The 11,361-nt window shown below is 60.2% G+C and overlaps 2 protein-coding genes and 1 pseudogene across 2 annotated transcripts in view; all 3 read right to left on the bottom strand.

Moving 5' to 3' along the window:
* Nucleotides 1-2,308: 2,308 nt before the first annotated feature.
* LPMP_161410 (hypothetical protein) lies at nucleotides 2,309-6,703 on the bottom strand (the record flags this gene model as incomplete). The annotated part of the gene is made up of 1 exon (XM_010699367.1): nucleotides 2,309-6,703. One exon carries the CDS (start codon nucleotides 6,701-6,703, stop codon nucleotides 2,309-2,311), a length of 4,395 nt encoding a protein of 1,464 aa, XP_010697669.1.
* A 1,915-nt stretch (nucleotides 6,704-8,618) lies between these two features.
* Nucleotides 8,619-9,459, bottom strand: LPMP_161420 (annotated as a pseudogene).
* Nucleotides 9,460-10,733: 1,274 nt separating this feature from the next.
* Nucleotides 10,734-11,361, bottom strand: part of LPMP_161430 (kinesin, putative) — a gene marked incomplete at both ends in the record, with an annotated part of 7,025 nt that continues 6,397 nt past the window's right edge. Inside the window, one exon of the mRNA XM_010699368.1 lies at nucleotides 10,734-11,361. Within this exon, the coding sequence (XP_010697670.1) occupies nucleotides 10,734-11,361 (628 nt within the window).

Genomic DNA, 11,361 nt, shown 5'->3' on the forward strand with positions numbered 1-11,361 from the left:
GGGAGTTCCGGAGCGAGACGGTTCCCGAGGACGGGAAACGGGGTATCCACCGCAGCATCGTGGAGGCGCGGATGCCCCCCTCCCTTATCGCGGAGTTCCGAGAAGCTCCTCTGGACGTTTGGCCTTCTTTTCTTCCCCTTCTTCCGGAAGGAAACTCCCGGACGGGTTTGTGCGTTAGAGGCGCGCACCCGACGCCCTCCTCTTCCTCCTCCTCTTCATGCTCGCGCGCGGCTGCAGCTGCCCGCGAGACACGGTATTCGCCTTGGTAGCCACTGACCGTATCTGCTACACAGTGGCCGGGGGACTGAAGCTTCGTAGTGAATGAAATGCGCAGGGCCGCTCTCGTTGACAGGCACCTGTCTTGGTGCTGCGCGCTGTCGGATCGTGGCCACGGCGGTCGTGTTGTCGACCCAGATGGCCACGTGCCTGGCGAGACGCGGTGCGGGCCTCTGTAAGCGTTGTGAAGCTGCACGCATCTCAGCTATCGCTGTCACAAGAGAGGCCAATTCTTGCGACTATCACCACCTGCGGTAGCTTCGTCCGATGGCAGAGAAAACAAAGCGCCCAGTGCCTGTCAGTGTGGTATTCCCTTTGTCCAAGCCACCATTACCGACTCGCGGCGGTCCCATCACCGAACCGCCGGTACGGGAAGAGGGCTGCTCCTCTCCGCTTACCCCAGCAGCCGAAGCACCTCGAGCTGGAGAGCTAGCGCTCGTACCCTCTCCTGCAGCGCTGACACCATTCCTTCTGCATTGGTGTTTTAGGCTTTGAATCCCTCGCTTCGTTGCTGCGAGCGCATCTTCCTGGTCTCCGGTGGCCGCTTGTGACGCTCGCACGTGATTTGGATGTCAGACCGTGGCTCTCCAGCTCTGTTGCGTGAAGCTCCTCTTTCCGGATCAGCACGAGTCGGTGGAGAGCGCCCCCGTTCCATGCACACCGTTCCTCATAGTTGCTACACAGGTGGTTGCACAGCGCTCTCCACGCCTGCAAATCAGTCTTCGTAGCTACCAGCTCGGGGGCCAAACAAGCCTCCTTGACTGAAGTACCCCTCTCTCCGCGTCGTCAGTCTTGCCCTCCTCCTCCCTACCTCCGCAGGCGGTCGTGTAAAGAGCGTAGCTCGCTCACCTCATACTTGAGGCGGCCTTGCTCGGGCTTGCAAAATCTAATCATGCGGTTCGTATTGGCCAGTCGATTGCTCCGTCATCGCTCAGCGTGGAGATGCAGCGGCGCGCCGTGCTCGCACTTCCATGACAACATTTTGATAACTCGCTGCCCCCCTGCCCATCCAGTGCAGGCTCAGTCTGGCCTGCCGTCCCCCTCCTCCCCTTCGACACCGTCCACGTATTAGAACGCAAAGGCCTCGCTGCTATAGGGAAAATAGCAGGCGCTGGTTAACCTCCTCATGGTCAGTGCGCTGGGGAGTCCAGCTGTGCGTGGTCAACGCTGGACCAGTGATTGGTCGTCCGCTGCATGCGTGCGGAGTGGAAATGCATCTCGCACGAAGCTCCCGGCAGTGCCTCCTCTGTCACCTACCCTTGATGGCCCATCGGCACACTCCGCTCGAACTCCGACGAGCGGCTGCTGAACTCGCCCGGTTCTCTCCCCTCTCCCTGTCTGATCACCATGAAGAGCTGATCTGCTCATCTACATGGCAGCGTGATACTGTGGGGCACAGCGCTCGTCTCAGAGTCGTGCGTGTGATGGTCACCGTGTGGAAGCCCTCGCCACATTTGGCGTGCTGCAGTGTGAAGCACGGAGCCGCTTCTCAGCCCGCCGCTCATCGAACGTGTGCTGGGCCAGTGGCAGGTGGTAAGGGGGCAAGCGTAGTCAACATGGGGCTAGTGGGCAAGTTATAGTGGTATGATGGGCGGAGAGTGGGTGTACATTGTAGAAAGCGCAGGGAGAAGAACAGCGAGGACACAAACAGAGAGCGGAGCCTCTGCAACAGTGCAACGGAGCAGTCCTCTTCCTCGGCATGTGTAATGCACCTGTGCGGTGGTGCCTGCGTGTCTTTCCCTTGTCTATCTTCTTTCCCCATCTGGCAGTCGTCAGTTACCTTCAGAAACATTTTAGTGCTCAGGTTGAGAACAACAGACAACTGCAGAGGGCAGATAACAAGAGCACTTTGAGATGCTCAGTCATGCACTTGCCGGTAGCAGCACTCTCATCCAGCTCCTTCTGCGTTCTCCTTCCCCGTCCTCCTCTCTGCGCGCTGCACCGCCAAGTGCAAGAAAGCGAGCGGAGAAGGAGGGAAGGAAGGTGTTTGTGCTCAGCCACGTCCACTTAGCCTTAAGAATTGCTGGCGTATTCAGCGACGGTGCCTTCTCAGGCGACATGTGACTGCAGAGCGATGGTGGTGTTCCGTCTCAGTGTGCAGCCCCTGCAGCACAGAAAGCGACAGGCGCGGTCCTGGTTGGATATGTTCTAGCCACGCGCGCAGTATGGCGTAGCCCTCCACGTCGTCGCGACTCAGAGACCCAACAAGCCACATCAAGAGGCTGGAGGAGGGGCACAGGAGCGTGTCGTGTAGCCACATTTGCGCCAGCACGGGCTGCCGCAGTAGCGGTGCGAACAGCTTCCACGCAGGCCACTCGCGTACGCGCTCCGGGGGAACGACGCGCGCAGCCACGAGATCCTCGAGAAGGGAGGAAAGGTGCGTGGGTACCGGAAACAGCAGCGGAGCTTCAGCGACGAGTGTGCACGGCTCCGTTGTGTAGACGGCAGTGCACAAGGCACACTGAAGAGCGAGAAAGGCGGGAAGAGAGCGGACACGTGTCGCGCTTGCAGAGGAGAGAAGCATGGGCCACTCATCGTGCAAGTGCTCACCGTGGCGGGTAGATGCATTGGAGTTGTCGGTCGGTATGGTGCTGGACGGAGTGATGGCTGAGGATGATTTCAAGTGAGCTGCGTACACGACGCCGTTGTTATCCTTGCCGCTGCCCTCGCCATAGGCCAGTGGACGGCAAAGCAGCAGTGCCTTCACAGTTGCATCCACGTACGATGGGCTCTGCTGTGGTGACACTTGCCTCAGCAGTGGGCCAGCCGCGACGTAGGCGTGGTGCAATGCCAGGGCTGCGTAGGTGCTGTCTGCCTCCAGCCCGCCCCTCTCCGTATCGCTGCTGCCCTGAGAACGACGCAACGCGGCCTCCGCCAGGCCGAGTAGCGTGGCTGCGCATACTGCCCAGAGTGACGTGGCCTGCTGCGCCGTTGACCGAGCGAGGATACTGGACGTCCAGAGGTGATGAAGCAGTACAGCAAGGCTGAGCTTTGCCCGGCGCCGCACTGCTGGTACTGCCGGGGCCCCTTCCTTTTCCTTTACCCCTATCCCTACACGGAACGCGCCGCCGCCCTGCGAGGTGCCCAGAAGGAGCGCCTTCACGTCCTCCATGCAAGGGCTCGCTCGCGACGCAGCCAGCGATGACGACGAGGAAACATCGTCCTCGGCGCCACGGCGACAGCGGAAGCTCGAGGCATCGGAGAGGATGGCCTCCTGCACAGCTGGCCGCTGGGTCTCCGCCTCGATACGGAGTACATGTAGCAGTCGACTGTACTCGGCGGGGGTGGGGTGTGAGCGAGAGGCGTCATCACCGCTGGCAGCGGTCGCAGCAGCGGTGGGGAAAGACGGGGCCCAGTTGGACTTGGGGAACGATAATGCGGCCCCAGTTGCCGAGAGGGTCAGCACATAGGCGGTCTGCATCGCCGCAGCGGCGCCGCTCAGGCCATCCGTGCGTGACGTTGCGTAACGGCTGTGCTTGAAGCAGGCCTGGTACTGTAGCGCCAGCAGCACTGGCACCGTGGAGAAGCGCGTGACATCCTGAAGGAGCAACTTAAGGTAGGCAGTATGCTGCGCCGTGCTGGAGGGGTGTGTGTGGGTCTCTAGCACTTCTAGCAGCGCTGGGGTGGGAGCGATACGCTGATGCACGGCGCCCCGACCGTCGTTGACGCCGCGGCCCGGGCGAGCTTCGCCGCCACCGACACCTATGATGACTAAAAGGGCTGCCTCGCCCCTTTCGGCACCACGACGACCGCCACTGTGGCCTTTGTGCTCATGAAGCTGCTGCGATCGCGCGGTGGTAGCGAGAGAAGTCGAGGTCGAGGTCACCACGGAGGAGAGAGACTGAGCCAGTCTCGCCCTGGACAGCATCTCGGCGACGTCCTCCCACACTGGTGCTGGAAGTCCTCTGCGGTATGTAAAGTCCAGTAAAGCGCCGCGCTGGCAGTCCTGCACGACGCCGTTCACCAACGCAGCGCCAGCCTCGCCCATTCGCAGCCCGATGCGCGCCATCTCCACCACAACGCGATCGTTGATGACGAAGGCAAGACCGACAGGGCGCACTGACCGGCGTGCGTGCACTCCAGGTCGCGCCTCGGCGCCTTCGGGGTCGTCGGCGTTGAGGTCACCCACCAAGCGCAGAACTGGGACGCGCTTCTTCACAAGCACGTGTCGTTGGGTTCTGCGACTCCACACTCGAGAGTGCACCGTTCGAAAGCCTTGGTGAAGTGATGGCCGCGGCTGTTTGTCGGCGTGGCGCAACATCCGGCTGGCGTGCATGATCGAGGCAGCTAGCTTCAGTGCCTTGTACGAATAGCCGCCTTCAAGCAGCTGACGCAACAAGGATGCCGTGGCATCCGGGGAGACAGTGGCTGATCCGAACGGCAAGAGCCGATCGAGCAGCGCCACCCCATGCAGCTCTTCCAGGCGCTGTTGCTGCTCAGCAAGTTCATTCTCAGTAGACTGAGATGAAAAGGCGTAGTACTTGCGTACTCGCGACGCACCGATGCGGCTTAGAGAGTTGGAAGGGCTGCCTTGCGTATCGTGGCTGCGCTCGTAGGCAGAGCGGCGCTGCTCGTACTCGCGCATGAGGGCATCGCGTGCCTCGAGCTGCTCGCGACTGTGTTCCTGAAGAGCGGTCAAGAGGCCCATGGAAACGGCGATGCTGGACTGCAGGTGTTGCTGTCGGTATGCAGACGCCTCCTTCTGCATTGTGCACCACCACGAGACGGCTTGTCGCTCCGAAACCGCAGGAGGTGCTGCCGTCCCGCGCGTTGGTACGGCAAAGTCAACCGCAGGCGACGAAAGAAGCACGCGGCGCACGTCGCTGGACTCCTGCAGCTGAAAGGCGGTGTCGACATGGTGGGTGGTGAGGACAAGCAAGGCGTTAAGGAGAGAGTTCTGTAGGCCGAGCCGCACAGCTGGCATGTGGTGCCGCGCGTACGTGTCGGCGTTGTACACGGCAGCGTGCTCCTTAAGGAACAGCTGCACATCCGTCCATGGCTTCCACCCTGCCGTGCTTCGCAAGTCAGCCTCATGGCGCTGCGCGAACCCGATGGAGAGTGAGGAGATGATATGTAGCATTGCGGGCTGTGTGTAGAGGCAGAGAAGTGCCGATGCCGTGATGGCCCTCTCACCGAAGCACTGAAGTAGTCCCTTGTGCAGCTGCACCACCACGGCGTGGACCTCGTCCCAGGCCGCACGGAAGCTTTGCATCGAAGCCGCCGTGGGGCTCTTTGCTGCCATTAAAGTCGACTGCGTAGATGGGGAAGAGGACAGGCGGGCTGCGGGGTGACTGCCTCCAGCATTGAAGAGAGCACCGTCGGTACGCGACGGTGCTGACGCGGACCCCTTTAAGGTCACCGTCGCATCGCTGGTATACACGGCACCCAGAAAGACGTCCAACAGCGTCGTGCACCGGCTGGGATTGATCCCTCGACTCGGTTCCGCACTGGCACCCACCCCGTCCTCGTCGACTATCATCTCCTGCTCGAGTGCAGCTTGAGCTGGCTGTGCCGCGAGCAGGTAGGTACACAACAGTGCATCCTTCAAGAACAGCACAGGCGACCAGCGTAGTGGCGACTCAGCTTTGTGCTGCAGCTCGTGGTGCCGCCCTGCTGAAGCCTGTGACGGTGTTGTCAAAGCTTCAACAGTGACGGACCTCTCTGTCCCTGCAGGGGGTGCAACGTCGCGTCCTTCCTTCATGAGGCATCGCTGCAGCTGTGCTCTTCGCCACTTCAGCACGTATAGCGTCGCCTGATCGAAGTATGCGCTCGCCATTGTCGCAGGAGCCGCCGAGTTTGCGGCTTCATCTACCAGTCCGTTGGTAGCAGCCTCGTGACAGCTCTTGGCGCGCAGTTGCGCCGCTGCCGCCTTGAAAACCCACGCTGTGACACAGGGGGTCAGCCTCACGCGCGGCTGGTCCGGGACACCGTCATGAAGCGCGCCATGACCGTCACGACAGACACCCGTCGCTGCGTAACGCTCGTTAGCTCCGCGCGATGGCGCTGTGAGGGTGAAGTAGCTGCTCCAATACCCACGCTCCTCCGCTGTGAAAGGGCTTGTATCCACGGCGTTGGGGTCGACTCCTGAAAACGACGAAGACGCTTCACCCTCGCTGTGGCTAGCAAGGGCACACCGGGCCAGTTCAGTCGGCACGGAGAGCATGCGCCATGGTCGGGTGTCATCCGTCGAGTCCCCATTCGGCACGACCTCCAAGCGCAGACCAACCTCCCTCCCCTTCACTCCGGCCGGGGTGTCGGGAGTCGGCGCATCACTGACCACCGTTGTGGGAGAAGAGCAGCCCGCCACCTCTGCGAGTGACTCCCACCAGCACGACAAGTGTAGTGGGGCCTCGCTCGCATGACTGTCGAGGGCGCCGACATCACGGACAAAACGTATCTGCTGCTTAGTCGAGGCCTCCTCCATCATGACACTCACAATGTCCAAGAAGAGCAGCAACAGCACGCCGACCTTCGCTGCAGAGCGCCGCAGTGTCGCCTCCGCCAGCGTCGACTCCAGCGGTACCAGCGGCGACAAGCCCTGCAGGCCAAAGTTGAAGTTGGTATCCGCGTCGGACGGCGTCGAGACGGGATTTACCCGGCCGACCCCTTCGCTTGGATCGCCGTGCGTCCACGGACAGCACCCCACATCGTGCAAGGAGCAGTGACCGTTTCGCAGCTGCGTTACACAGTAATGCGAGGGATAGTGCCGGTACGGGCAGACGCTCGCGCGCGTCACCGTTGGCATGACCCACTCACTCCCAGCCGAAGCACAGACCGATGTTCCGCTAAGCTGGTGTTGACAGCCTCCCTGCAGCCGACACGGGTGCATGGCTGCACCGCCTTGCTGTTGGGCGCGGTCCTGTCGCCGCCACCCTCGTGCTTCGCGAATCTTTCGCTGTCGTTGCCGGTGGGCGTGCCGCTCAGCTGGGGTGAGGGAGGCGGTACTGCCAGGCACATGACTGCCCGTACAAGAGTTGTTGCGGAATGCGGCTACTAAAGGATGAGCGACAGAGCGAAGCAGCGCCACTGCGGCATCCTCTCCATCCATGTCGCGATCGACGCGGCTGCCTTGATGTCTCAGTGCCCGACGTACTGCGCCAGGTGCAGCTGCCACGAGCGCATCCTCACCATCCACCGCCACCTTCATGCTGCGGCTCGACGATACTGCAGTGCTGCTGGGGAGGGCAGGTGAAGATGCGCGGCGTGTAGGCAACTTCGCAGTCGGTACGTTGGTCTCGGAGGCGCTATTTACGTAGGCGTAGCTTTGCGGAGGCGGAATCATCGCTTCTGCACCCACGACACGGCGGCTCACGTCGGACGCAAAGACAAGAGACGATGAGACTGCCGCGCTGGGCGATGACGTACACAATGTTGAACGAGCGGCCATGTGAGTCTCTGCGGAGGTTTTCGCAGAGGCGGAGCTGTTTGACAAGCCTCTTTCACTTCGCTGACTCACAGATGGGTTGGTGGGCGGGGGGCCAGTCGGTAGCGACGCCGCCAGGGAGCCACGGCGGAGATGTGTCAATGCCCACACCGGTGGATGCGGCGGTCGTGCGCCTCGAGTCGCCAAATGCAGCGGAGTGGAGGTCGCGTTGCGACTGGAGAAGTCCCAACGAACAACGCGGCGCCATCCCATGACGGAGCTCAAACAAAGTCAAGTAGTGCGTAGAGGTATGGGCATATGTGTGCTGCGCGGGCCGCTGGGTAGTTGGCAGGGCTGAGGTGGTGGGTAAGAGAGGGATGGAGACGCTGAGTGCGACGAGAAGCAGGTCAGCATGAGGGAGGCAGAGGAGGGGTGCTGTTAATTGCACCACACTGTGAGACGGCATGAGATGATGTAGCCGCCCATCAACACCCCATCTTATTCCCACCGTCCGGCGATGGGCGCATCCAAAGACAGACAGAGGCGCACAGGCACTCGACAGCAGCAGCAGCAGCACAGTTGCCACGGCTGTACACACGCAAGCCACGGCACACGCAGGCGATCCACCTTAGCGTAGCGCACTTGCAGTCGAGGAAATGCGAAACTGTGGAAGTTGGCTGAGTTCCGCTGAGGCGCGGACGGGAAAAAACGAAGAGAAACTGAGCAGGGAGAAAGAGAAGGGGGTTGCGATGGCCGTAGTGATATTGAGGAGAGAGGGAGGAACCCAGTCAGCAGTAACGGCAACGAAGAGAGACGACTGCGTTGATGATGAAGCAAACTAAACGTGAAAGAAGAACAGCGCGGCAACATGCTAACACGTCTCAGTCACTGCCACTTCAGCACAAGCCAATCTGCTTCTTGTTTTCACATGCTTTATCAGTGCTCTTGATGAGCTCGCCCAGCCGGTCCAGGTCGGATCTCAGCACGGCGTTCCACCTCGCAGCGCGGCCATGCAGCTCGCCCACGATGCCGCGTATCTTGTCCGGCGTCGGCTCTATCTGGCCACACATAGCCGCGTCGGTACATCGGTTGACGCGATGTTTATCCACAGACGTCTGATGAAGACCTCGAAGACACACAGATGACTTAATGGACTCAGGGCCCCTCATTACATCGGTGCTCGTTTCGTCAATGGTGGTCCGTTGCACAGTGATGTTCTTTACTCCAGGTACACTGTAGTCGCCAGGTGCATCGGTATTACAGAAATGCGCAGCTTCTGTCTGTGTATCCGCAGTGTCTCCAAAGGCCTCACGGCCAGTCTTCAACCCGTGCATTAGTCGAGGACAGGCGCTGAGATTAGCCCCTGGTGTCATGCCTGGCCGTCGCCTCGCCACCGGTAGAGCCCCAGGCAACTTGCTCGTGGCCTACGGCGGTGAGGCGTTGCACCGGCATGGTCGGCAGTGCCCCAAGGTGGCAGACAAAGTGACGCGTGCGCCCCATCCCTCGACGCCCTCCCTTTGCCGCTCTTTTCCACGTCCTCCTCCAGGTCGGTGAGGGTCTCGCCTTGGGTGGCAGGCGCGGTTGTGTGGCAGTGTTCGAGACGCGGAGTGCTGTGTGCGCCTCTTGGAGGGTGTGGAGCAGCGACTACTCTCGACCTCTTTCATGCGGGCCGCCGTCTCACAGTCAACCACTACGCTGACCACCGCATTGTTATCCTTTAAGAGAGGGACGACGGTACTTAGTTGCTCATGGGCCCTCCGAGTGGGCGTTGGCACCACGGCAGCTGGCGCGGAGCTGCCTGTTTCTACATACGTCGCCATCCCTTCTGTCTGAGCGGGGGTGGGCAGTACGCAGAATCAAGAGCGAGAGGAAGGAATCGGTGCAGGATGGAGCGCGCATGGGCTTGTTTGCGCCCGTGGGGTGCACGTGAGTGATTTTGTCGGTAAATATGGAGGAAGTAGAAGTGGCTAGGCTTAGGCGGGTGGAAAGAACAGAAAGAGAGGGAGTGGCACGCGCACGCATGGGTGGGTGAGCATCGAGTGGATACCGGGAAGGTAGACAGTCGAACATCGTAGTCGCCAAGTGGAGATGTCCGTGCAGAGAAGTGATGGCGGGGACCTGCACGCAGCAGACGCGTTGTACCTCCACCCTTTCCCCGACCTGTACATACCACCTGCTCCACGTGCAACGGGCTTCTACTCCTTCAGAACTTCCGCTCCATCTCGTTTGTTGCTGTTGTCCTGCGGCTGGTGATCCACGTCGCCGCTGCGCATTGTCTTACACACACACATACACACTGATGGACAGCCACCTGCCCATCTGCATAGGACACGCTTTCACCATCGTCATGACCGCAGCCGCTGGCTCTCCATCTCTCTTTATTGAGGATGCGGTACAACAGGGGTCGCTACAAGAGAAAGAATACGAGCTAAAAGAGGAAGAAAAGCTGCGAGCCCTCAAAGACGCACGTATTACCCCCCCTCCCCCACACACACACACGCAGATGCCCGCTGCGCTCTGTACTAAGGAGGAGAGGGGAAAGGTCAGGGGAGAGCGCTAAGGAGAGCGATGGTACAGTACCGCCACACAAGGCCTACATACTTCGGACATCAGACTCTACGCAAGGTCAATAGATTTGCAGCATTGCTGAACCCCCGGTCCCCAACCCGCAGCTCAATACGTCTTTTCCTCCTCCCTGCTCGCTCACAACCCACCATTTACTGGCGTACACGCGCGCTCACCGGATGCATGGGCAAAGCATGACGGACAGAGAGCGGGTGTGAAGGTGCATGTGTGTATGTATGCGTGCAAGCACGGACCACCGGCGACTCGTAAAAGTCCCCACTTAACTGCGAGAACAGCGGCAGGGGAAGCTATACATAACGCAACGACAATCAAAACGCTCCAACGTTGCGTCCAGGAAGTTAAGATAGCACCAAGACACGATAGACGACTGCGACACCACTCAGAATCTCCCGTAGCAACAACGCACAGATGCCTCCTCAGGTGCCCAGCGTCAAGCCCTCTAAATAAATTGAAAAAAAAAAACACCGAAATAACCACAACGTCTGCTACCCTTTATAAGTTGGACCGGTTACAGCTGCATAGACGAGAGCCGAGACATTGGGCATGACTTGCGCTCCATGCTGTTCTCGCGGTTCGACACGTCACCCAAGCGATGCGGCGTCGCGCGAGAAGAGCCGCTTTGTCGCCGCTCCTGACCGTCGATCTCCACACTCGCTTCCTTCACATCTTGGTCGATCTTGCCAAGAATGCGCCGCAGGATGTCAAATCGCTCTGCCGTCATTTTGTAGTTGTCATCCGCAATGTTGCACATCTCCTTCATGCGCTCCACCTCGTCATGTGCAGCTTGGCTCACACGGCGGACAACAGAGCTGGTCTGCATCACCATATCCTCAACAGCCATCCACTGCAGCTCTGTCAGCCCATCCAGAGTAACACTGTACGATGCACCAACATACGCCATCACGTGGTCAAGGTAAACACACTGCTGCTCGCTCAGCACTTGTGCAGCACGAAGTTGCTCTTTCACAGATATCACTTCCAAAGAAAGTGTCTCCTCGGTCTCAGCCAGCTTGGCGGATGTCTCCTGCAGCGTGTCCTCGGTCTCAGCGAGCTTGGCGGATGTCTCCTGCAGCGTGTCCTCGGTGTCGGCCAGCTTGGCGGATGTCTCCTGCAGCGTCTCCTCGGTCTCAGCCAGC

This window comes from Leishmania panamensis (genome assembly GCF_000755165.1).
Source record: "Leishmania panamensis strain MHOM/PA/94/PSC-1 chromosome 16 sequence".
Lineage (NCBI taxonomy): Eukaryota > Euglenozoa > Kinetoplastea > Trypanosomatida > Trypanosomatidae > Leishmania > Leishmania panamensis.